The sequence below is a fragment of the Ptychodera flava genome, chromosome 16 (assembly GCF_041260155.1).
Source record: "Ptychodera flava strain L36383 chromosome 16, AS_Pfla_20210202, whole genome shotgun sequence".
Classification (NCBI taxonomy): domain Eukaryota; kingdom Metazoa; phylum Hemichordata; class Enteropneusta; family Ptychoderidae; genus Ptychodera; species Ptychodera flava.
This window is the reverse complement of record NC_091943.1, coordinates 33337022-33364797: the sequence shown is the minus strand read 5'-3', so window position 1 is coordinate 33364797 and position 27776 is coordinate 33337022. Positions and strand designations below refer to the sequence as shown.

Here is a 27776-nt window from a genome sequence, read left to right as displayed (position 1 = left end):
CGTTCAGTGTACAACCAAAATGATTTCATGGGGTCTGAACTTTGAAACTGCCGCAATGTTTAAGAAGTGCCGCCATCACCGGGCATGTGTTTTGTCAATCGCAGGATGACGTCATCAGTTTGTGGCCGGACACTGAATATGTTGCCGAAACTTGGTGACGTAAACCATTTTGGTTAACATGGCGGCTGTGCATAAACCAAACGAGACACCTGCTATGACGAATGTCATTGTTTACTAGACTTGTCTCTGTTGTCTCAAACTTTCCTCAAAGGTTCCGCCATTCTCTCTCCAAATCAAGATTAACAATCGCTTGGGTCACCGTGCACTTTGATACTAGAGAAACACATACCGAACATTTACCGATATCAAAATTCAAAATGGCTGCAGCCCCTCTGTTAACTCTATGACGAAAAATGAAATTTTTAATTTTCAAAAAACTAAGACGTTAAAATTGTGTCTTACTCCAAGAGCTTTAAAATGAGCCTCAACAAGTAATAGGTCAGAAAAGAATTGTAAAAAATTGAAAGTGCGAACACCAGTCCCCGAGGCGCATTCTACCTGAAGAATCAGTGTCTAGGGTGCATGCCTTTTAAGATGTATAAATACAAACATAATGCTAAAATTTTCTACCGCTGCATGGCATGGGCCCAGTGAAGGGTAATCACTTTATTGATAGGATAATAGTTTACATGTTCGGTCTTTTGCAATTGGATACCCTTGGACACAAATAGGCCTATTTGAAAAAAAAATACTTGTCATAGCTGTAATACATGTAATTATTCGTAGCTGGAAACTTCTAACATCAGACACGTATCTGTCAAGTTTGCGGAAAAAATACCAGTCTCTTACATGCATCAAGGTCTAGCCTGTGGCTTTCACAAACGACCCATTAAATGCCACGCACTGCGTGCAGAAAAATCTATACCGAACATAGCATACAAGAGAGCAGAATATGTACATGAAATCCTATGCTTCTTTCTTTTTTCGACAAAACTCTTGTCGTGGCTCCAAAGGGAGGAGGGAGGGACGTATACAGGACAGACAGGAGTTATTTTATAACAATAGAACTAGTGTTTTACAGGTCGCTTATCTGATCTATGGTGTAATGACACCGAAAAGTGTCGGCGGTGCATGATCTTTTAATCTTTCGGGTGTAACACGACAACGTACGAGTGTTAGGACGGAAACCGGATGTAACTGCCTACGAGCATTTTGTCCCGGGTTTACAGTGGAGTCACTCATAATCCAGGGTCTTTCCAACCATCTCATGTGTCAATAAAAAGGAATCGGATAAATCATGGAAACATCACTGAGTGATTATTATTTAAGCTTTAAATATATCTCATATCTGTCGATGCTGCCGATGTGTAACAGGCTAGTTCATGTGCATAAGGGTTCACTAACCATGTGATTTGGCTGTAAGAACCATTCTAATTCATTGTGCGTACGACGATGTCGTCATATAAAATGTTGGCTCGAAACGAAAAAAAATATTATTCAAATACTCCGCAACGAATTAAAGTTTAAGTTTGTGTTTTTCCTCACCTGTTGGAGCCTACAAGTGACGGGGTTTGTCCGATAACTTGATGCCGCAAAGAGATTTTTAAAGATTTTTAAAAATTCTTCGAAGTTGGCCCGAGCCCTTCTTGCGCTGTCGAAAATTAATTGGTCCCTGGGTATCCCCCTTTAAGGATCTACTTCCGGGAGTAACTGTGGTCGTCCTTTTCTATTAGTATGGATCTGCTCGAAATTACATAAGCGTCAACGATGAATAGCGACATTACCGCTCGACTTTCTCTTAAAAATATTTTGCTTGTCAAAAAGAGATCGACTCTATAATTTCACACTCAACTAACAGTCAATTATACGGGTAAAATGTTCTTATTTATTTTTGTAACAAGAGCAGACATATGTAGTTGGTTTTTAGGGTCATCGATTTTTCGGTAATGGCGTAGTAATTGAAAGACCATAACACATCATTTCACGTGTAACTGGCACCTTGATTGCACAGGATTTACGAGTGGGTCCAGCCGTTGCCATGCTGTTCGTAAGATGCTACCGTAGGTGAATCGTTGCCTTGCAAATGGTATGCCATGAAACTTCTCTCCATACGTTCATTGAAAACAAACAAAAAGTTCATGGGTAATGAGGCATGTGGTTCGTGACGTGATCAAGTCAATGGCCGTTATATTTACGAAGTAACTTATTCCTGTCACTGACAGCAGTGCAGAAGATGATGCTATTGAATTATCAGCGGTAGTCCGGTCTTAAGACTTTGTTTCCAATTTGAACTTTATAAGAAGGTCACACCTTGAAAAACCCTAGCTAAATCTGTTTAATATGTAAGCTCATGTTGCGGTTTTATATTTTGTCAGGTTCTGATAAATGCAAACTTTATTAACGAGTGCTTCAACCGCCAATGTCCGATTAAAAAAATCGACAGCGGTCATAATATCCTCCAACCTATTGTTTCTCTTTAATAAGTCAAAAAGATACATGTTTGTAGATTAACAGAACTTTGAGAATTAAAAGAGCTATTTATGATTTGCTATGCTCCTGACATACGAGGGACTGGTTTTGTCCTGTTCGAGGAATCATCAAGTTTTCAAGTGATTTACTTTCACAAATAAATGAACGTTTGACCGAGTTCATTAATTTGTAAATATTGCATATCAACAGAGTAGGACAATGGTTTAAGAATTGTTTTGTTCCATTGTGTTGCGACTAGACATGGTTTCAAATTCATCGTTGATTGTAAATGCCAGGTATACTTGTCCGAAAGAACCATCATTTTTGCGTTCCTGAATCGCCCAGATCATAACGAACAACGACGATCAGTACATAATTTGATGTTGCTCTATGTACGAGCAGTTCCGGTCACAGAAAGTCAAGAAAGCATAATAGGGATTAATATAAGTATACTTTTACAGTGATTTGTTTGCGCCTGACACTGTTGTGCTGTTTGTAAATGCTGTTACTTTAATATTTGTAATGCTCTTCAGCTCTCTGTGTTTGTGGTTTGTGTAGGACCTCAAAGTAGATTACAAAGTCTATAAAGGATTTTCCCCTGTTCGAATAAGCAAATAGGAAAAGGTGGCATAATAACTAAAACAACATGACCCCTTGACAGCTTAGGTGTGCTTATAACATATGTGCTGAATATTCACGTCATGAAATGAAGCGATTGACATAGTCTGTATACTTAGAGTATTTTGTTACCCCCAATTTTAAAGCAGGTCTCGACAGTTCAATGTATAACTATCTGAGAGTAACAACAGTCACAAATCTGGTGAATTTTCGTTCTGTTCGTTGATTTATATTAGGTCGGTCGACCAAAACAAAACGAGTGTATCCGCCAGGCGACCTTTCCTGTGTAAAACCCGCAGACCCTTCACTTTACACGTTTTTCAAAATCACGCATGATGCTGCCAAAATTTGCTTTTGTAAATGGGTTACAACAAACCAATCGACGTTTAGCTCATTTTCCGAGTCTTTGTAATTGCATCGATAATAAGGAATCAGAGTAATTATATGGTTAATTGTGGCTTGAAACTCAATAATTTTAACTAATATATAATTAATGATTTTACCTGTCAGGTAAAATCACACGGAGAAAAATGTAAGCGTGGCCCTGAGCTGAAATAAAGTGTAACATGCCGAATCATTCCATGTAAGACAATACCTTGATCAAAGTTTGGCTCCATACCAACAACTTTCACTTTTTATGAGTCAAAATTCCAAGTTATACTTAAGCTCACCTTCATAAATGTACAAATGTCAGGATTTAAGAGTGTTGTGCGCTCGAAAACAAGGATTGTTCGATGCCCTCGTCAATCAGTATACGATGGACACGGCAGTGGCCGTCTGCCGATGAATCAGATTTACTTCCGGATCACACTGTTGTTTTTGTTGTTGTTGTTGTTGTCGTCATCGTCGTGTCAGAATAATCCTCTTTAAAATTACACAGGTATCCATGCAGTATTTAAATTGCATTTGCCATGTAGTTACGTTTTACTGTTTGACAATCCCTTTATCCATTTTAAGGGTAAATGTCACAATTTGTAGGTTAAGGGTCAATGAATTTGTATGCCAGATTTTATCATGTCCCAAGCCTTGAGTTCAACTAATCCTACTACAGGATGCCGATTTTCTCCAGACCAAATTTTCCAGGATGTCAGCAAACATATCTGTTTCTCCGACTTTGTAACATCCAATTTTACTGTGTTTTAAAATTGCAATTTCCTCCTTTTGAATTTAGCCAAAAGTCACAACAATTTATATGAAAGAACCTATAAATATCCTTAACAACATCATTGTAACCAGCATTATGTCTGTAGTGAGTCAGTACAAAATTTAGCGAATATGATTGGAATTTGCACACCGAAGGGAAGGAAACATTAGGCTGCACTCAAAATACTAGGTAGGGAGTCTGGAAAAAATCACAACTGAATATTAATCTATTTTAGATTCCCTCCATACCCTAAAAGACGTTTTAAATCCCATCCCTATACATGATCAAAGTTTTCAAGTCCGCCCAACTATTATATGGTCAAACAAAAGATTTCATATCTTTTTTTCTGTATTTTTGGTCTTCGTATACCCACTCCAATTTTTTGTTTTACATCCTGTCATGTTGCATTATTCAGTATTATATACACTTATTTTGCTGGCAGTTGCGTATCAGTCTAGTCACATTTTATTTCAATGACAATATTTGATAATAACACAGCTGCATATTCATACTCAAGCTGTATTAACAAGATTAAAGCCTTTCACATGATTTTGATACATAGAATAAAATTGTTGAGAAAAAATATCAAGTTAAATATAGCTACTGGTCATTCACATATTTTCTATGGTAATGTATTTGTTGTAAAATCTATCAATCACATTTTTAAAACTGATTTCTAAACCATTTACAATCTGCCATCAGTATCTAAAATTGTTTATCAGACATCCACATTTCAGAAAGTATGATTCTCATTCCTCTTTTCAAGACATTCTGTTGTCTCATAGTTTAGTCATGGTTATTCGATCTACTCCGTTTGTTAAAAGTAACCGTGATTTTAAGTTTTCACTGTTGTTTTGGTAATGATGATAATGGCAGATTGCAGATTGTTCTGTGTAACAATTACATGTTCTTTGAGACCATTCTACTCACAAACCATGATGAAATGTTTACCTTGTCGAACACATATATAGCTTGTACAATATGTATATTGGGTGAAAGGAGAAAGGACAGCAGCTACAATTTTTGATGACATTTTTCAACATTTTTTCACAAAAACAAAAGTAAGGTACAAGTGTCTTGAAATTCAAGTGTCAAAAATTATGGAATTGCTTTCTGTATCGGCCGTGTTAAGCTGCATGTTTGGTTTTCTGGCGTGCTTAGAAAGTAGTAATAAGACTCCATAATTGACAAACACAACAAATATATTTTTCAAATGTTACAGCTACTGGTTCTTTAAATGATTTTAAATTTTCAAGAGCAGTGCTCCGTGTTTAACTTCTGCAACTTCTTCTAAGATCGGTATTTTTCACAACGCATGGCTAAATACTTCAATACAAGGCAATGCTTACATAGCAAAACAATTAAATAATTAAACAAATAATAGTTCACCTCTTAGTCATTGACCTTATGAAGGCCCTGACACAACCCTGTGATACAGGTCTGTGTCGATAAGAGGCCTGGGGTACACGATTAATATGTAACAGAGTTTTATTCACTGTTTGGGGACAAATTAGGGCTTAATTCGGACATCTTTTGATTTCTTGCTGAAACTGAAGTACACTCATTTTTAATTCTAGAAAGTTACTGACAAAGATTTCACATTTCAATCACTAATATACTGAGATAATATAAAAGTAGCTATTTGTTACTGTTATAGTTATTGTTACTATTATTTATTATCATTCCAATGGCATATACAGGGGCAGTACATTGTGAACCGGCCAAGAGTGGACATGTCGTGGAGTACCATAGCGAGCCCAGAAATCTAGTAGTAGTAGTATAGTAGTAGTAGAAGTAGTAGTAGTAGTAGTAGTAGTTGTTGTTGTTGTTGTTGTTGTTGTTGTTGTTGTTGTGTTGTTTGCATTAGTCGTGTTGTTGTCAACTAACATAACTGTTGTGTTGTTGTTGTTTCAATCATGATGTAGATATCCTACGAATTCACTAGAAGTTAAGGACACTATCATATAATATATGATAGCGATTTGGAGAGGGTTGCATATTATGCAACTCTTTCCAAACCCCTCGAAACGTACACTCTCTCATGTTAGTGTATAAAGAGAGTGTACGTTTGGAGAGAGTTGCATCGGCTCAAACAGTGATAGCGTAGTAGTAGTGTTTCATATGACATCTACAATACGTTTGAAACAACAACAATACAATAGTTATGTTTGTTGAAATTTATTTGACAACAACATATAAACATTAAAAACAACAACAACAACACAACAACAACAACAACAACAACAACAACAACAACAACTGGATATCTGGGTTCCCTGTGGGAGTACCACTCGCCAGCAGGAGAGCACTCTGATAGAAGTAGCCGATGAGGGCGCACTTTAGGAAACATTGATTTGGTGGCAGCGATTTGGTGGCGTTTTGGCATACACCAGATCCGTTTTTAAAGTCTATGACCAGATGAGGCAAAGCGAAAGATTTCATACAGATACAATGACGTCAAAGCGATGATAGCTCTAGGGCTCCCTGTGGACGAAAATATAGTAGGATGTGTGAGTATGTTGATCAATATTCAGCTGTATCTTCAATGACAATGATCGCTCCAGCACGGTACTCACTTGTGAAGCACCACCATGGCCACGATCCCTCCAGGCTCCACCCCACGCGGGAGTTGCTGCGATCCTGATGCCACAACTTCCTCGGTGCCCTGGTGGTTTGCTTTGAGTCATAAAGACGACAAAACCGATGGAATGGTACGGTTATAGATCGCGGCAAACCCGGAGACTACGGTCTATTAGTTTGCCTGCTCCTAGTGCTTCAGGCGATAACCGTTCTCGATCGTGTCCCCTCTCCCGTTTCCCCGCCGGCCCCACAGGTGCTTGGACTTTGGCAGTGTGGCATACGCAGAGACGGGAGAGTTTGACATTACTTTGCCCTCCAGAATCCTGTAGACAATAAAAATCCACGTATATCAACGCATGCTGTCAAAAAACTACCATCCTTGACAGATAAATACCTTTGAGCATTTTAGGCAAGAGGTATTTTCACTGTTGATTTAGACCTTTTGACTGTTACTCCATAATTATGGTATTGGATTTACGGTCGTACCAATTAGAATCATGTCAAACCTTCCATTCTCTCTGTGTATATACCACACTGGCAATTCCAGGCACCTGTGGCCAGGCCACCCACAACCCCCGCTCTGCTTCGAGTTGGCAGGCCAAGTTGGAAGGCGTAGCTGTAACACACAGCCCTGCCAGGCATTGAGCAGCGGGAGCTCACCTGCGGCCATATTATGGTTCCTGTTCTTTGCTATTGAGGTGGATTTTCTGCTCAAGATAGCTGGGCACAACATCTCAGACAAACCTTGAAGAGAGCAGGTAGAAAATACATCGCGTGTCCAAAATCAAGAGAGGATGTGGGCACTATTATGGTACAGTGCCCCATTCACATGATGCACCCAACCATTGAAACCGGCAATCTTCTGAAAATACACTTGACATTTAATTGTCAATTTTTAGCAAATAGAGAAATACTTTGACCATAGCAAGACATCTGTTATAGCTGGCAAAATTCCATTCAATTAGTGACTGAATCTATCCTTATTGAGACCATGGAGGTAATACCCAGTAGACTATTAATATTACCTTCACGTTGAGACAAGTCGTATTTTCAAGGTGGTGCACACTTAACCAACACACTTTTTTTCAAAGCAACATTTCTTATCAAAGGTGACATGAAACCCCCTCATACCATATAATTTCAAAAAGCAGAGAATCCAAAGTTTAGTATGCAGGTGCAGCCAACAAACAATGCACTTTTAAAGGGGTCGTTACTATGATAAGATATATTGTGTATGGCAAGCAATGTGAACTGACTAATTTTAAGTCAAGAGGGTAATTAATTAGCTGTTCATAATTTGCCCTCCCACTAAAAATTTTTCGACCTACCCTCCCGCACTCAAACTTCATTTTTACCCACTACCCACTATTTTTGCCGTTTTCCCCTCCCCACTGTGAAGTTTTGAAGCTCCCCTGCCCTGTGGCGAAAACAGCTTGCCGATTTCCCCTGCCCTTGAAAAAATTCCCCTCAAAATTTTGTCATTCCATTTCCCCTGCAGACGTAAAAAGTTATAAGTACTTGCCCTGTGTCCCCATCCCCGGAAATACCATGGCTCAACTTCCCCCGTCCCCGTTTTAAAAGTAGCTTCACCTCTTCTCGTTTTTCGCCAAGCCCTGTCCCCAGGACAATCAACCGATATCTGCCCTGCCCACAAAAAAAAAACCCTAAAATTTGCTCCCCAGTCACTTAAAAACATGTCCCCTGCCCGAGCAAAAATAAAATTTCCCCTGCCCTCAAAACTTGCTCCTGAAACAGCTTTTTCGATGAATAGCTCCGTTGGCTGCACCTGAGTATGGTTGCAATAGTTAACTTGACAGATGAAGGGTAGGGAGTATATACTTGGGGTAGAAATCCTCAATCTTGGTATTGATGACAAAAATTGATGTAAGTCAAAAACTTGATAAACTTTATGAAATTTAATATCTCATTTGAAACTAAAGATTTTGTAAAGAAAAACTGCAATTTTGTATTGCACAATCTTTGTTCTCATTCTTAAATGGCAGGGATTAAAAGACTGATGTTCAGAAAAGTTACTGGAAATCATGATAAGCAAAATTGAAATCATATTCAAAATGTAAGAACTTTATTGCAAAGCAAAATAATTCTTTTGTTAAATAGTATTTTAAAAGATTGTGAAAATTTCACAAAATTTGACCCAGCCAGAGTCGAGTTAAATTTTATGAAATGTTTACTACATAAGAAAAAAGAAGCCAGGAAATCGGATAATTTGCATAAATTTACACTTCTTTAGCTACTTGTTATGCTGAAAGGATAACCCAACAAATATTTTAATTTTGGGTTCACAAATTAATGAAAATTTAGTGAATCTTTGCAAAAAGTTGATTTTTAGCAAAATACGCTGTGTTATGTGTAATGCCACCTTACAGACTGTCTTCACCGTACAGAAGTGAATGGTTACTACAGCTCTGTAGTCCACAAATTTTGCTTGCCAGGAAAAGGAATATACAAAACATTGAACTCAAATATTTCCATCCAACAGAGGAGATTATCATTTCAAAGTCAGTGAATTTAGTCCGATTTGGAAACTCAGAATGATAATTTTCCTTGATTTATCTGTTTGGTAATGATTTTTACTCATCATACAACACACTATTTGCAGGGCAAATGGTTTTCTAAAATGAGCATGTATGAAATGCCACATTATAAATCCAAACACTTCCTGCAAAAAAAAAACCTTCCAAAGGTCAGTAAAAACACTTGTACACACATTACAGTGATATATTGCAGAAGTCTTGCAGATGAGCTTAATATTAAAGCTAGCCATATGGTAGGTACACAGGCAGATTATAACATACAATATCTGGACTTATTTCTTGGAATGGTAGTCCACGGGTACCAGTCAACTCGCTCCTTTTCCAACCTGCCCAGAACCAACTCACCTAATTCCAACTCACCCGATACCAACTCGCCTAATTCCAACTCGCCCAATACCAACTCGCCAGATTCCAACTAGCCCGATGCCAACTTGCCCGATACTATTTTGCAATTTTATGAGTACCTGGTACGTATAAAAACGTTTTATTTCTAACAACAAATATTTCTAACATTGAGAACCACAGGTGCAGGCTTGAAATATGTGCCAACACAGAAAAGTTTTTATTTGCAAATTTCACATTTTGCAAATCTCTTGAAAGAATAAATTTCGTTCGGCTTCTTTATGTATAGGGAAAGTTATAGCTGTGGGTCCATAGCTGTGGTGTTAGTGAAAGGTGGTGAAAGTTACTACAGTTACTGGCTCACGTCTTTAGGAACAGCAGGACCATCTTTCACGAGTTATTGGCCCAGCATGAAAATAGCTGGCCTCGGGCCATCGGGTAAGCATACATGGAATCTACAACTACATCTCAAACAACAGGCGAGTTGGAATCGGGTGAGTTGGTGTCGGGCGAGTTGGTTCTGGGCGGGTTGGAAAGGTGCGAGTTGACTGTAATTCATAGTCCACTAGGACTACCACAGAAAAAAGTTTATTGTTTAGCTTTGTACTCACAATTGCTGCTAGATGTGTATTGTTTGACCTTGATCACATGTATTTGTACTTTCATCATCACCAGTAATGGTTCGTTTTCGCAATCTGTTTATAACTTGCATTAAGATTTCCTTCATAAAGGTTTCGCCCACTTTCAAGAAAAAAAAAATTGAAAATATATTTTTAGTAGTGTTCATGACATCCAATGCAGGTGTTCAGGCAACCTGGACATAATATAGTTTAGTAGCATCTAATGTTCGAAATAATTATGCATGGGTGAATTATATTAATTATACAAATTGTAGCTCATGTGTGTCTATGCTGTAAATGTGAAACTTATGTTTGCCTGAGTGTAATATCAAAGAATATTTTCAGCATTGGAGAGGGAAGAAGAGAAATTTTCATTGTCTTGCGAAATATTTTTTATATGTGTTTGTACACATGTGTTTAACAATTAAGGGAGAGAGGGATAGTCAGTGCAATCATACACAGTGGTGTGGAAGCAGTTCCACTGTCTATGGGACAAAACACTTGTAAGTTCACTACCCTCATGGAGGTATGTAAGACCCCAAAATTGACAAAGTGAGCGTCAAAGTGCTCGATCGAGCACTTTGTGGAAAATGGCAAACTGAGCGTCAAACTGAGCGTCAAACTGAGCGATCGAGCACTTTGTGGAAATGTCAAACTGAGCGTCAAAGTGAGCGTCAAAGTGAACATGATGGTGCCTCCAACGATAGGATGTGGTATAATTAATTTTGCCATCAGCTGTGAGATCGCGTCCCGCCAGGTCGATGTTTACATTCACTATGGCGTTACCCAATGAGTCGTCAATCCCGCCTGATGATTTGGTATGAGTTGACATTCCCTGTTACTGTTGCCCTGTTTCAGGTAATCTTTCCGAACAGATTTCGCTTCAAGGCCATGACAATTATCATTTTTATACCTCTGCCTCGCTTACCGCCAGGATTACCGCTGCTCAGAGACTGAATATTCATGAAAAGTCATTTACCACAGACTGGAAGTGAATCATTCATACCTCTTCTACTCCTAATGATCGCGGAAATACCGCAGGCACAGCGGTAAATGGCATGAACGGCTACAGTTTGCAGTATTTTTTTGAGAGGAGAGAGAGAGAGAGAGAGAGAGAGAGAGCGTGTACATCTACGTCTTGGTCAAATAAACTAGTACGTTGTCACTGTTGCGTATGTTCAGTTCTCTTCCGTCTGTAAAATATTGCAAACTAAATACCGAACAAAAGGTGCATTTCACGAACACCCCCTAACATGTCTTAGGTGTAGGACCCTAATCGATGTCAAAAAAATAGTTGACAATTTATCAGATGTAAAGTTCAAGTTAATTACGACATCCAAATTTTGTTCAATTTGTGCGAGATCGGGAAGTAAAACTCCTGTCATAATCGGTAGAGCGATTCCATGATAGCAAATATCGACATCGCGTCTGGGGACAATTTGTCGTGTCTATTTTTATCTATATTTGATAGCAGCATGAATGTCCGTGTACTCAATAAAGAAGGCACTGAAATTACCAGTGAAAATTGGCTAACTACTACGATGGGTTGCGACGTTTTAGCCACATCGTTCAGCCCACAACTACGTAACAGCCTATCACCAACCCGACATGCGAACAACCGGGTAGGCGAAGTTTATTCCTTAATTTATGCCATTTTGATATTTATACGCCTACAGACTTACTTGGAGCAAGTTTACGATCAAGTTTATCATCACTTCATAAACACGTTCAATAAAGAAAGCATTCTGCTATAAAGTTCGTGTCAATAAAATACGCTGCTGGTATAATTGTTTTGAAGTCCGAAGCTCTGCATTCAAGATTACAGTATGGTAGGTATTCTTTGAACTTTGAGCAAACAGAGCGATGAATGTAAGCAAGGAATAAACTAGAAATATTTATGTGTTTATCACACGACACCAATGTTATGTCTTGTGTTGATAGCATTGTAGTTTTTTACAGAGTGATAGAGATATTGCAAATCTAGTTGGCGCGATCACTATGAAATAATCAAGAAAAATATAAATTGACCGACATATCGACGTAGTTTAGGGGCGACGTCAAAAGTTCAATGTAGGATAAAAAACTTAATTCCCTTAGTTTCTCCAAACCCCCCCCCACCCCCTAGAAACTTAATTGACTTATATTGAACCTGTTGCCAGGCTCTTTCTATGTAAAGCAAAGCTAAGGATCAGTCAATTTAGGGGTGAAATAAAGTAATGCATCGTTAAAGCCCCACTAGCTGTAACTCTTGAAATTTGTTGACCTCAAATTATCTACCTATTCTCTCCTCTCTGAATTCTACCGTCTGAAGAGATATGAACTTTTACTGCATTAGGAAACCATTCCTTTCAGAAACATTTGACATGTAAATAAAAATTTTAACGGTCATTTTGATTTCCTGGCATTTTCAAAAATTGGTAATATTAAAAAGGAATCAGAACATACAATGTCATAGTTGAAAACATTCACCTTTGTGGATTACAGTTTGGACTATGTGCAGTTTATATGAAGATTTCAGTGCAGATATGCAGAGTATCAAGGGTTTTAGCTTTTCTGCATGGGGCTGTGATTTAATGTTTGGGCAAACATTAAATCGCAGTGTAATCTTTATCTTGTTCCAAATTGCATATATAGCCCCGGCAGGTAGTTATAAGTGTGTAAACAGATCTAAATGACTACATTGTCACCAACTTATTTTACTTTGAAAGTAAAATCATAAAAATAATGCTAAAAGATAAAGCTAGTGGGGCTTAAGATTGGGAACACACTTTGTGTTTCATCAAATGTAAATACAACATACTAACAACAAACTTGAAGTTTATCAATGAATGAACAAGAACAACAACAATAAAGTCCAGGTTTCTCCTTCCAGAGGTATAAAAACTATCTCAACTGTCCTGGTGGTTGTAACAACTCAGTTCACACTACTCCATTCAGGCGGACTACACGTGCACCAGAAATGAAGCAAAATACAATTATAAATTCCGAGTGCAACCATATAGACAGTAGAGAAACTACTGTCTATGGTGCAACAGAGGCCAACAGCCTGCATTGTTTACACTAACTATAGGCCAGGTGCAGCTCTGCACCGTGTTAAAACAACTCCCTCCATTGGCTTCAACACGAAAGTGTGCATTTCTGCTCTATTTTTTAAAAATATTCATTCCCCTGGCAATTTTTACCTTAAATCGATTTGTAGGATAGAAACTTTTTAAGGTCAAAACCCCCCCACCCCCAAACTAAAAGAATTAAGTTTTTTATCCTTCATTGAACTTTTGACGTTGCCCCTTACGGCTCTGCACGCATCGATATTACCATAGTCACGACGGGGCCCGGGATATGTGCCGCTACGGACCACGCTTCTCCAGATAAAAATCACTGCATTTTGATGATTTTGAATGAATATGTCTGTGGACTATTGTAGGTACCATTTTTTGTATATCCATGACGGCGATTTTTCCCAACAAAATTTTTGAGGGACATTTTACCAATTTTCATGAATTTTCCTGTCATTTTTTATAATTATACACTGTTTAAGTGTATGAAGAGAGTGTACGCGTTAGCAGATGGCCGGCAGTTGTATCGGGCCAAGTGTCCTTGTAGCGTTTCTTATGACATCTACGTTAAGCTTGAAACATTAACAACAACACAACAGTTATGTTCATTGAATTTTATTGGTCAACAACAACAACACGACTAATAAACATAAACAACAATACAAACAACAACAACAACAACAACCAGACTTCTGGGTTCCCTATGCTCAGAGGGTTGAGCCCACTGCAGCACTGAAAATTCCATGAACTTGATTTGTTTGAAGTCCTGTCAGCGTGGCTAAACTTGACTGACATACAGTTCGCGTACGTTCAATAATGATTCTACATAAATCAGACTTGTTATCCAAAGACTCTTGATGTTGAAAGGTCAATTTAGACGTTGCCTGAATAAACACATTGTCTGGAAATCATTTCTGAACGTGACACTCTATGCGATGATCGTTTTTTGGACGTGGGATTCTGTGCATGTGATGACCGTGATTTTCTATCCATTGACATCACGATTGCCGAACAATGTCTTATCATGACAAATGTTTCAGAATTAAAGCAATGTGAAAGAACATCTTTCACCCGAAAAAGTGAAAGTTACAGTAATTTTTTCGGCTTCAGGCGTAAGCTCATGATTGGCTCAAAACTTTTCAGTCCCGGTCAACCCAGAGAGAATGACGTATATTTGACCTCGCTCTGCCTGCCATTTGTCAACTCACATACATGCACACTACAGATAGTGATTGACATTGCTCCATCGAGGTCCGTCGACTGCAGGACCTTGACTCCTATCTCTTATTCTTTTTTACTACGAAGAGTAAACTGTAATTAACTGTAATTATGACACCAATATTGCGCGCTTACTTTGCTTACTTTGTATCAAACGCTGTTTGACACTCACTTTGTCAGTTTCCAACGCTCAGTTCGACGCTCAGTTCGACGCTCACTTTGCCATTTCCAACGCTCAGTTCGATGCTCACTTTGTCATTTTCCACGCTCAGTTTGACGCTCACTTTGTCTTTTTGCCACGCTCAGTTCGACGCTCACTTTGTCGAATTTGGGACCCTTACATACCTGCCTCATGTGTACAAACATACTGATCATATCTACCCATACACCAGCACATATATTGATATCAGCATGCATTATATTGATACCAGTACATGCATTAAATATAAGCAAATGCAGTTTTAGAATTCAACAAATCTTAGTTTGCGTCCGTTCCTTGATAAAAAAAATAATTTGCATGTTTCTTGTTAATAACTATTTTTGTTTTATTTGATAGGAAATGTTTGACTGATTAAGCAGAACAAGGACACAATATTTGCAGAGTGGCTTGATGCCATGCAGTAAGTGATACTACTGTGCCACATATTCTAAAGTCAAGTACACAATGTGATACAGATTTCTTGTAAAACTTTACTGCCCATCACAACAAATTGAGTTATCAAAAAACATATTTCAAAAAATCCTATAATCAGTGACAGCCAACAATAACTCCTACAGCTCTTATCAATAATTAATGAATACAAGCATCATTTGAAATTATTTATTTTTTGTTTGGCATTTGTGTGCGTGTTAATCTTAGTATTGGAGGGGACTATATATTATCATAACAAAGCCAGCACTCATCTGATATATCAATGAGCTGGTACCACTCAAAAACTGAAGACAGTTATGTATCAAATATATATGTGAACATACTTCATTCCATATGCACTAGTGGCAGTCATTTTTTGCAGCGATGTTTCTGCCTCCAATGGTATATTCCTCCAGGATCCTGTACAGCTCATTATTAAATTGGATGTACCAGAATGAATTTTAAGTTCATGATCAGGTTGAAGTCCAAGTAGGCCTCTTCGCTCCTAAAGGAATACAACAATAGTGAACAATTTGACTTTCAATAATATTCAACTTAATATTTCAACAGATGCATGATGTGTTGCAAGATTCTGAAGAGCGCCACCATGAGGCCAAAGGAAGATGGTTACAATGACCACAGATGACGGGAGTCAGTTAACTGTACCATAGATCCAACACCAACCTATTAAAACCACAGATGGCAAACAACAGTTATGGTAGTTCTTTTGTAAGTGCCAAGTGCCATTTTTCAAATGTTGACTTTGTTCATCACACATGCTGTGAATTTCTTTGTGCCATACTGCATGTCTCTTCTACATGTATAATCTGTTTGGGTGGTGGGGAGAGGAGTTAACAACACTCAGCAGTACAGGTATAGAGAATAGGAACCAGTTTCACATTTCTGCTGTACCGGTCTATGACAATCTGGTATACTATAGAGAAAGTTGTGTAAATAATCACCATTTGTTACATACACCAGTTCCTTGTTCTCATGCAACTCATAGCTGTGTGTGTCCAGCCCTTTCTTGCCAGTTTCAATTTGTTATGATTGGCAACACCTTGAAGAAAGAATCAAGAGACTTTGCGAGAGCTCACTTTGAATGACCGTGTCAGAGATAGAAATAATTAGCATTGTTGTAATTACCGCTAATTAGATTTAATTGGTAATGGTAGTGAAAGGTCACAGTGTTTATCTGAAATACACTTCTCAATAATCAATTTTTGTTTGTTGAATTTTGATTCACTTACATCAAAGTGTCTCTTGCTGATCCGTCTCTGGCAATTGCATGTTCAAGGTCACAGGTGGTAGAGTTGTGTTTGACCCGGTGCAAGTATACACAGCAAAAGATTGTTTTTATAATTTTTCATTTTCATTGCCGATAGGTAATCATTTTGTTACAGTATGAGATTATTACAAATAACGGAAGCACGTGCACTGCTAAAGAGTACATCATGTAGGCTAGCTCTCACAACAAGAATAAAGGACTCCCTTGTAGAAATTATAAATCTTGACCAAGAGACTGGCAACATAGAATTTACATTATTAAGTAAAATAAATGGTCAACCAATCATTGCTATGACTGAAAGAGTAGATGGGATGTGTACAGAAATAGGAAAATCTAGCCTTTTTTACTGAAAAATACGAAAATGCAAGAAATAAAGCCTTCACATTGACCGGCAAATGGCAGATGTGATGTGTTTCGGTAGAGCGCCCTCTATGGTGAGTTATTATGAGAAATCCAACAACATCGGTGTTATGAAGTGGTTTTCTTAAAAGTTGTTTCCTTTATTAATCCTTGTTTCATTTTCACTCATTCAAGCCTCTTAAGCATAAAAATGAACATGGGCAGAAAAATAACCCTGGCACACACACTGCTGTACAACGCCAACTTGGTCAAGTAACATTTTAAACATCACAATATTTATGTCTGTCTCCTCAAGGATTCTTCAAATTGTCACTTCTGTTCAACTATGCCATATAGGATGTGATTAAAGTCAGTGGTTGTGACCTGGTAGTGACAGGTTAACCTCACACGAGAGGACTTTAATATTATTGCCAACATAATCACTTCTTAGCCCTAGTTGATGCCAACAATAAACGTTAGAGGGCGCTATGACAAGGTAGCAGTTACTCCCTACCATTCCCTTCATTCTCCATGCAAACACAATGAAAGGCCTTTTTCTGTGAAGAATGGAAAGGATTCTGCAAGATAATCAGTAGATTCTACATGTATCCAGCAATATATTTCACTATGATTTAAAAAGTTTAAAGTCTGATAATAATTGCCCACACATTAGTTTTATTTTTACATTGCAAATTCAACAGATAAATCTCAATTGAAAGTCTGCAGTTTAGTGTTCTGTCGCTATTGGTATACATAGTGAAAAAATCACCATAGCCAATGTCCTGTAAATATCTAGGCAGGGTAATTACTTAGATCAGCTTTCTCAAAGCAAATGCAATTTGAAGATTGTATTTGCTTTCGTGAAAAATAAATGTGAAAGAGATTTTATACCACATGACCAGGTCTAGTAATGTAAATCAAGACATTTTGTTTCTCTGCAGAAAGGGGAAATCATTATAACTATAGGTAGTACTTCTATTATATTTATTCTACAAAACAAGTGTATTTCCTCTTTCACCTATAGAGTGTTGAAATGTGATGTATGGGCTTCAAAAACATGATACACTGTGCACAGAGTGCAGCGCTGGTGTTGACAATGGACTAAAATTCAGAAGTCAATGGCACCAATGGACATTTCGCACTGTAAAGTCCATGCTAGCAAGTGAAATACTTTTTTCAGTATGAGTATGGTAGTAGAACAAGAAACTGTCATTTTTAACAGAAAGAACAAAACAAGGGAAAATTCATCAACAGCTAAATTGGATCAAGCTTTACCATCGCATCATTGTAGCCATTTTAAATAATTGGTTTCTTTGAAATTGACCTGCATAATTACTCTTGATTTTTTTTTCTTTTTGGCTTTCAAAGCTGATGTATCAGGTAAACATGATCAGGTAAATATGTGGGTTGTGGAAAATTGCATGTCAAATCGTAAAATTAATGCTTCACTGCTGTCAGTGGAATTCACGAAAGATCTCACAAATATTTTCAAGATCTGAAAATTATGCGTGAAAACATTCGTTCTTAACTGTTACTTGCAGCTTTTAAACATTCTTTCAACCACCACTAACCAAAAATAACATTGATCAGGTTATTGTGAATTCACCAGGTTTTTTTGACAGGCTTCATGACAAACAAAAACAACATGTACATTCGCTTGCATGCTTTTCCACACTGAAATTCGCCTCATCTGAAAAGTTAGTTTAATCCAAAGAATAGCATAACACAATATCTGAGAAGATGTATGAAAAGCGTTCCTACATATTAACGTTGTATACCCACTGATCATTGCTAGTGTGCATAAAGAGCTTAGTCACTTCTGACTTGCCAGGGAAAAATCTGTGAATAGCACACCTGTTGTTTGTTGTTCAATAAATTCTCTCTCTGCAGAGAATGTGTGTATAAGTGCGCAATGATTAGATTCCAATCAATTTCGAATGAATATTTTTGACTAGCTACAATTGTGTCATTTCTGTGCCGGCAATGTGATCTCAAATACGTGAAGAATTAACATAATACAGATGTTGAAGACATGACGTGTGTTTCATGAAAATCAAAGAATGTTCCTAGTTCCAAACATCACTACAGAAATATATCTTCATTGTTGTCAAGTACCGTGTATACATCGTCTCTACATGTATGTATGACATCAAGCCACTCTAGAAGCATGTTGGGTGTAAAAATAATGAATTTACACATAGCTGTATGAAGGCTAAGACTACAATACAATAAACTAGATTTTTATTAAGGGAAATGGGTCTTGAAAAGTAAAGGACCAGAAGCTATAACTTTTAATCATATTTTCACTCTTTGTCTTTTTTTAAATATCGACAAACAGTCTATTTTTCTCTGTTTAATATCGACAACATTTTCATGTTTTACTGCCCAAAGCATGTCGAGATTCAAAGTATATGGCTTGTCAACTTAGCCTATACATGTGTAAACTGTAGTTATATTGTTGACAAGTGAATTATGTTCAGGACTAGAATTCAAATGTAAACAATAACAGACAAGGTAAATAGCAGATGTTCTAGCATGCTTTGGGGAGTAGAACAAGAACTTTCAATTAATATTAAAAGCAAAAATTGTGAAAAAAAAATCATAAAAAAACTATAGCTACTAGCAGATGGGGGAGGGGGGCCATGGGAGAATGGTGCTGCATACGGTATCATACAGTAGGGTTCTTCCGTCATTTTGCAAGTGCTTCTCTAAATATGTCAATGGCGCCTAACAAGGGGTAATCCCCCCCCCCCCCCCCATCCTAGGTTCCCAAATCATTAGGCTATCCACAGTCAGAGAACCTTGAATTTGTGTATGTGAACTTGCTCCCTATCGGAACTCACGGCCAGAGAAAGCAGGATGGTGCTGAGATTATGCATAAAATGTATATACTTATTGGCATGTGAAGTGCTCATAGAATGATGAAAATTTGAGTGTCTGAGCTGTTCAGTCCAATTTCCATGCATGTACATCGGTCCAGCTGCCCTATGGAACGGAACATACCAAAGTCTAACGCCAAAGGGATAAAGCAGGTCAGATTTCATCTTCAATGGAAGACAGCGAATCTTGGCTGTTCAATTTTGTGGACCAAATAAAATTTTCCAGGAGACAAGATGGATGATACAGCCAGCAGGAATGTTGCCTAATTTTCACACCACAGACATCCAGTGTTTAACCAAGAAAAAAGCTGTCCATTGTTCACAGACAGTTCACACAGGAATTTACGGTTTAGACAATGGGCATAGTCACTGATAATATTGATCCAATCCAATCCTGTTTTCAGATGCCTGGATTAAAAGACATAAGTGAAACAACAAAGAAAATATATTTATTTCACATGGGCTACTTGAAAGGATTGTTTCAAATCCGAAAATAAAATAAAAATCCAAGCAAGGACTTTGAAATTCATGTAAACAGTGGCATAGATTTCCATCATGATGTAATTTTACCTGTGGAATACAGATATTAAGTTTTGGTAAAATACCCGCTATATACATGTGTTAAGGTATTCATGTAGTCCTCGCTGGAAAAAGTATGTACAATAAAAAAGGGTTTATTTTTTTGTGCCATAGTAGATTGTTCAAAATCAGGTATCTCAATGATAGTGCAATTTTGGTCTGATGTCTTGATTTGTTTCCTTGGCAATAGATTCCTCGTATCACTGATGTAAACTATTTGAATTCTCAACACCTTTAAAATACCAGTAGTGAATTGCATGTTCAAGGCCATACCTTTACTTATATGACCCAGTCCATGAACTTGAATAATCCATTGAAATTAATATTAATCAAGGATTGTTATTGGGTTGTGGACATTGTCATTTACAGTAGGTAATAATTTTTCATTAACAGCTATGATTGACATGAAATCTGTTGCTGGATTTCATCATCAAAATCTAAAATTTCATTGATGTCAGAACATTTTGGGAAGGAAGGAGCATTTACACATCCGAAATGAGTTATGTTTCTGTATACACACTTCTTTATCAAATTTTGTGTGTGTTTCTCACTATGAATCATCACCTACTTGACACTATACACTTTTAGTCATCAACAGTTTTCCCATATAAATAGACTGACATACATACGGTACTAGGCATACCTTACACACCGTGTAATGTGTCTCCATGGTACATTCCTACATTCTTTAAACAACGGTAACTTTGACAACTTGGCCATAACAAGTCAACAATTAAGATTGCACATTGCAAGTTCCTTACCAATTGGAAATGTCACAGGCAAGGAGATGGACAACATAACTAAGACTGGTTTTTACAACGCCAAAACAGACTTCAGGAACGCTGTTCTCCTTTTTCCCCCATTATTTTCAAGCCCTGATCAATTACCTGTACACTGTAAAGCCTTTAAGAAAAAAACACAGTCTGATAGCTTTTGACATGAGTAAACAAGACTAAGTCGTGTAGTGTACTGAGTATAATCTGACCGCTCTCACCGTGATGCAATCAAAGTTTCACAATAGAAATTGTGTCAATCTAAGCCAAGCTCTCAAGTGATTATTCCAAAATATCAATACAGTTTTTAAGAAACTGTCAGCTGTGGGGTTTCTCACCCAGTCCGTAAAATCAATGCTGCAATTCAGTGTGCTGCTTACGTATTCAAAGATACATTGATTTCTGAGAGTATAGTGATTGTGTAAACGGCTGTTCAGCAATATCAACTGGCCGCCTTTAAAGTTAGGTCCGATAACATCAATTCTGGTTTACAGAGAACAGTCAGAAAGGCATAAAAAATGTATAGCCATTCGCAGTGTTGGTAAACTGCAATTGTTTCCTTGCATAGTCAGGGATCTGAAAAGGCATCTTGTGCACGGACTGCTATTTTAAGGTTAAAACCATGACAGAAGCCTGATTCTGTTGTATACGACCATGCTTTACATTTTGACATTTTGGCCAAAGAATGTTTTGAAATCTTTTGTTTTTCTGCTGGATTTCAAACTTTCAGCAACTGGCTCAACACTTTAAAAAGAATCAAGAAGGCATTTGAAAGTCTGCCACAACCTATATCTATTGTGAAAGTAGATCTCGTTCAGAGTCTGTGACTACCCAGTAGGCACATAAATTCAGATACAGTGATTAACCAATTGTAACTGTTCTTAGATGTGTACCGGTATATCAAGACATGTTGATCATGGCTTTACTCACAGAAACAATCACAGCTGTACTCACAAATAAAATAGCGATAACTTAACATTTACAACGTTCATTGTCTTTTTCTTATTGCACATGCCATCTACAATTTACTTCAAGTGACAGTAGCTGTATTACATTTGGTAACATTTTCATTCTTATATCCATAAAATAAATACATTTTGGTATCCCTCTTTCTAAAGAGTGCCAAAATACAAAATACCAGCCTTGTCAACAGTTTGTCCGTGTACAATAATGTAACATTATTATGACAAACTAATTCTAGGCTGTACCAGAATTCAGTTGTCAACGAGATACCATTGAACATCACACATACTGTCTGCGTTGAAAAGTTGAACAATAAGTATTTCAATATGATTTTGGGAATGGAAAAAGAACCTGTATGTAACAAAAAGAACAAAAATAATGGAAAGCACATCAAAAGTTACAGCTAAAATGGAGCTTTAATCAACTTGGCATGATGTACAGTAGTATAATCTGTAATGAGCTGCCAGGACCCTTGTCCTGACTTAGTAGTCAATACATTGCATTAATACTTAAATGACATGTTTTCTTTGTGTACATTTGAAACTGGTTTTGATGTATGTGGATTAATTTCATGCATGGATGTATAAGGTTTGATTAGAATACTTCACAACTGGCCATGAACCCTGTGCACCCAGGTCATAGGTCAGGGTTCAAAGAGATAAGTTGATCATCACAGGTGGATTTACAGATGTACAAGTATTGCAAATTTGAGCTTCAAGCAAATATTTATGTATACAAAATGATGTTAGATATATCAAAAGATGCCGTGCTAACCAAAGAATCCACACTTCCCTTGTAATAAATTATCTACAGACAAATGTTGACAGTATTTTGCTATCTTAATTGTGTATCCTATGTTTCATCATTCACATTGATGTACCTTTCAACACATTTAAAAACAAATGTTAAGTGTTGCATTGATATTTATTTTGAAACAAACCATCCTCTTCTTTCTCTCTTCTCACAGCTGTACAGTTTCTACCTGACCACACTCCCAAGATATGTAAATGTATCCTGTAGAACAAAATAAAGGAAAAATGCACGATGTCACATTCAATTTGTACTGGTATGATACAAGGTCAGTGGTACAATGTATACTGTAATATTGTTTTATATTGAACTCCAACTTCTCCAGAATAACAATCTAATTACCATCAAATTGAAATATTCAAACAATATCAGGGGATCAGGAAAGATGATCCTAGATGTTTGCAAGTGGAAGGGTGTCGTGTAAATGTGACCACTTTGTTGCATAGGAACAAAAATACATCTTTTCAACATTTTTGAAGTTTGAAGAGCAAGCACACGAGCCACCTACTGTATAAACGCATAGCTATACTGTCTGTAATCACTGCCCTCTGGTGGTGTTTATCCTTTCTATTAAACTTACAAGTGTTTTCACCAACAACTGCAGACTACAGCCATCAACAGCAACACTGAGACGAAACCAAAGTTATTATCATCCTAAATGAAGAAAGATTCGAAAAAAGATCCCTCCAAGTATCATAATGTGAGATGGCTGCAGCTCAGTGCCATAATCACAAACTGAATATTTAGATCCATGGACTTTGTGTCAGAGTTTCTGCTCACTCTGTCAAGGTATGTGACTATCAGGTTACATAGGAAAAAAACACTACTTGGATGTCTTGGATATTTTTTTTTAATTTTTTGTGAAGTATATCTACACCTAATCCCATCGATAGAGGATGCAATGTTAAGAATATTGTATCTGCCTTTCAAAGATCCCTTGCCTGTACAGATCATTACTTTGAACCAGATTTCCTCTGATCTGTTCCATCAAAGTGTTCAACTTTTTATTAAAGGGCCAGTACAGTAGAACTTGTGATGATTTTTTTCACTAGTCTTGCTTTGTATGTCAAGTGCAAGTTCTTGTTACCTCCCCATAGCATGTTGAACACCAATTATCATTTTAGCCTGTCAGTTAACACAGCATCTATAGGTGTAAAATTCACTGAGATACTGTTTACAGTTGAATTCTATAGTCCAAAATTCACTTGTCAACAATAGCAATGCAGTCTACACATGTACAGGCCGAGTTGACAAGCTCAACCATTGACACTGTGTATCTCAACATGCTTTGGAAGAAGAACAAGAAACTGTAGTTGACATTAAAAAAAATAGTGAAAAAAAATCATTAAAAGTTACAACTACTCTGCACCCCTTTCACCACCATGGTTTGGCCCAAATCCATTGTTGTCAATGGCAAGTGTGGGTCTGTTTACAGGGAGTTGGGGTGAACAGATTAAACACAGTATTAAAAACTCCATTCCATCACCCATGTACAGATGAATTTACGTATCAATATTATTTTAAGAAATTGACCTCTTCCTATAAAAGAATATTGTTCTCAATTTGATTATTGAAGATCATAAGATCCGGTCTATTCTACCAGGAGTCAATGATGAAAACTCCTTGTTTGTGGTACATAGTGTTTGCAGATGGTTGTATTACAGTTCTGCTATATGACCTCTGTTCACAAGCTGATGTCAACCATTAAAGATGACATTCATGAAGATGAAATTTCCTCAACATTGTGAAATTGAATACAACAAGTAGCTAACAGGAAACGTTTGCTGATGAAACAAACACATCAACTAATTCATCACTATTTGTGCTGCCGGTGTGTCTTTCAGAGTATTCTTCTTGTATTTGCCTGATCCAAACAGATAATTGTCATCAATTACCTCCAATTAGAATCCACAAAAATACATATTTACACTGCGTGAGCACACACAATGGTCTGCCGTATTTGCATGTTTAATTCACTTTGTTGAAACCGTTGAAAAGGGAAATATTTTATTAATGGCAGTAAAATTAAGTAGGGCTGTTATCAGAAACAAATTAGCAAAAATATCATGAAAAGACTGGCAAACTGCTCATTAAATCATCAATTTTCCCAGAAATAATGGCAATAAGACAATAATAAAAACAAATGAAACAGAAGTCTATGAGATCTAATTAATTACTCATAGCTCAATAGGATTAATGTTACAGATGAAGGAGACTCTCTCATAGACTCTTTCTCTGCATAGTGGCTTTTGACAATTAAGTATAGTTTTGATAAGTGTTTGTATATATATATGTGATACATACAATGTACATACTGTACATTTGTACATAGACATTTAAAATTTTCTTAGTAGAATCAGATTTTGACAAGCTAATATACATACCTATATATAAATATATATAAATATATATATATATATATATATATAATATATATATATATATATATATATATATATATATATATATATATATATATATATATATATATATATATATATATATATATATATATATATATTTCAGTTCACACATTTTATATTACGCACTGTCTCATATCCTAGCCTCAATCATGAAAAAATGAATGATTATATTTCAGACATGCAAGTAATTCTCGAAGTACTTATGAACTAATTTATATTAATTGAGCTTTGATTTTGGTTGATATTCCCACGATGAAGTCATGATATTTTGCAATTAGAATGTCATCTTCAGCAAAGTCATTGTGAATTAATTTTAGTTAACAGAAAGTGCTTTTACTAGACTGTTCTCACGATGTCACATTTCTGCAGACTAAAAAAATTGTGGTTTGTTGTCTGTGATAAATATCGATGTATAAACTGCAAAATCCTGGAGTAGGAAAATTAAATGTAATACCAGATAGTCATACCTTTCATATTTTGTATAAGTATGCAAATCAATCTAGAAAGATTCTATGACATTCACCACTGGAGAAACTTTTAGCAAATTGCTATTAAAATCAGTATAAAACATGTTTGTTTCGTATTGATTGTCGTAATTGATATGTCATTGGCTATGGTATGAAATGGTATTTGCTTGTTGGCTATGGTACGAGACTGTTGTTCTGTGATCAACTCTGAAGGAAACAGCAGTCATAAATTCTCAAAAAATACATCAGGGAAAAAAGGCATGCTTCTAAGTGCTTCTTAAAGAATTCACCAATTGAATGTAGTCTATGTACCCAGGGACAGATTTTCAGTTGCGGTCTGTCACTTGTTGGGGCTCATTTTGAAATTCATGGAGTCACTAAGGTTTTCACTATCTTACTTTTGTGAAAATTTCAAATTTCTATTTTCTCCATAGATTAACATTTCTCTCATTAAAGCAAGAATAATTATCAGTGACCAACATGCAAATTTTGATATTAGAGAAAGAAATTACCTATCATTGACTGGTATTTGAAATTCAAAATGGCTTAATTCTATCGGAAAATTTAATTTTTGATTGTTACAAAACATGGTGAAAATTAAGTTTACTTACTCCAAGACCTTCAAAATGAGCCCCAAAAGATGTTAGCCCTGAATAGAATTTTAAAAGTCCAAATATCTGTCCCTGAGATGCATAATCTCCTTGAAGTGTCTAGTTTTTAATGGAAGGAATCATAAACCATTGATCAAATTCCAAGGAGTGATGCTACAAAAATGTTTCTGTTTGTGTCACTTTATGTCAATTGTTGATGAGGTTCCATCCTCGGAAAACTCTGAGAAGCTATAGTGCTATGATTGGGCCAAAGTAAAGCTTTTTAAATAACATTATCCATTATAGAAAAGTTTATTTAGTAGCATGCTGTACATTCTAGTATGTGTTTCTGCCTTTATCCATTAAGATATGAGTGTTTATTATTCCATCACTTAAATAGCATGCATGACAGTATTGGAAAATTCCCAAATGTTTATAGAAATATTTACGGTATCATCCTAACTAGGCATCAGACAAAATCAACTTAGAAATAGTTTTCAATTCACATCCTGTGCATACGTCATCCCAGTACAGTACATGTGTAAACAAGCCCCGTCAGTTTTGGGACATTATAGCTACCGAAATAACCAGCTGAGATGTTGACCTTTGACCCTTCCACCAAGTCTCTGAAGGCTTTTGGTTCAGTGTGACCCACTTGTAACACACAATATTGCTACTGTTTCATTTTGTCAGTGATGTACTGACAGACTTTAATGGAAGTTTACGAGTCTGTAGAAATGGCTTCATATGGAACAGAACATTGTAATTTCTTACTTATGTGACAGAGTAGATGTTGATGCAAATAATTTGGATTTTATAAGAGCAAAAAATCATCTAACAGATATTATATGGGAGAAAAACAAGTTTGAACATGTGTCTAGAGGTGAGTAAAGGCCATTTGACATTTGGAAATTTCATTTACCGGGATCAAGATTTAGTTCTTGAACAGTAGTTCCACAGCCTCAATTTGTACCTATGTCCAGTTATGATCGTGAAAAGTGAAAAGTGTTCACTGATTTAATTGTCAGATAAATGAAGCATCAGATTGTACTGGTCCAAGTATAGATACTGGATTTGCTGGACCAGCCATTGTGTATTTATCCCCTGTATATGTGAATACTACAATGTATGAGTAGATATAGGCTTGTAATTTGATCAACAGCGAAAGTCAAAGGCATGAACTCTTTCAAAATGAAGATGTAGGAACTTAGGCTTGTTTCCATGGCATTGTAGTTTAAATGCCTTAGAGTATGGTCATCAAAGCAAACACACACCACCATATGACCAGACTTTACACATAAGCTGGTTCTCTGTATTCCCTTGCATTCTGGGAAGATATGCAATGGTAATGTGATTTTCACTTTGGTATAAATAAATTTAAAAACAAAGTGTCAGTATAAATCCACTGTATAAACAGTATTATTTTGCATGC

The 27776-nt window shown here is 36.7% G+C and overlaps 1 protein-coding gene and 2 long non-coding RNA genes across 7 annotated transcripts in view; 1 reads left to right on the top strand and 2 right to left on the bottom strand.

Moving 5' to 3' along the window:
* Nucleotides 1-3875, bottom strand: part of LOC139114647 (TNF receptor-associated factor 2-like) — an 8796-nt gene extending 4921 nt beyond the window's left edge. The window contains exon 1 of one of the 2 annotated variants that reach the window (XM_070676485.1): nt 3759-3875. In XM_070676485.1, coding sequence (XP_070532586.1) covers nt 3759-3764 — 6 coding nt within the window. In that variant the 5' untranslated portion in view covers nt 3765-3875. Of the gene's footprint in view, nt 1-1545; nt 1695-3758 lie in introns of those variants that run through there. The other variant, XM_070676486.1, reaches the window with a different exon arrangement.
* Nucleotides 1-27776, top strand: part of LOC139114648 (uncharacterized) — an 81340-nt gene that overhangs the window by 2240 nt on the left and 51324 nt on the right. For all 4 annotated transcript variants that reach the window (XR_011547912.1, XR_011547915.1, XR_011547913.1 and 1 more), the window contains exons 2-5: nt 15159-15222; nt 15804-15962; nt 23022-23132; nt 23469-23653. This is a non-coding gene — a long non-coding RNA (uncharacterized lncRNA). The remainder of the gene's footprint in view (nt 1-15158; nt 15223-15803; nt 15963-23021; nt 23133-23468; nt 23654-27776) is intronic.
* The window catches only part of LOC139114649 (uncharacterized), a 67477-nt gene continuing 58305 nt past the window's right edge, over nt 18605-27776 (bottom strand). The window contains exon 4 of the long non-coding RNA XR_011547916.1: nt 18605-20147. This is a non-coding gene — a long non-coding RNA (uncharacterized lncRNA). The remainder of the gene's footprint in view (nt 20148-27776) is intronic.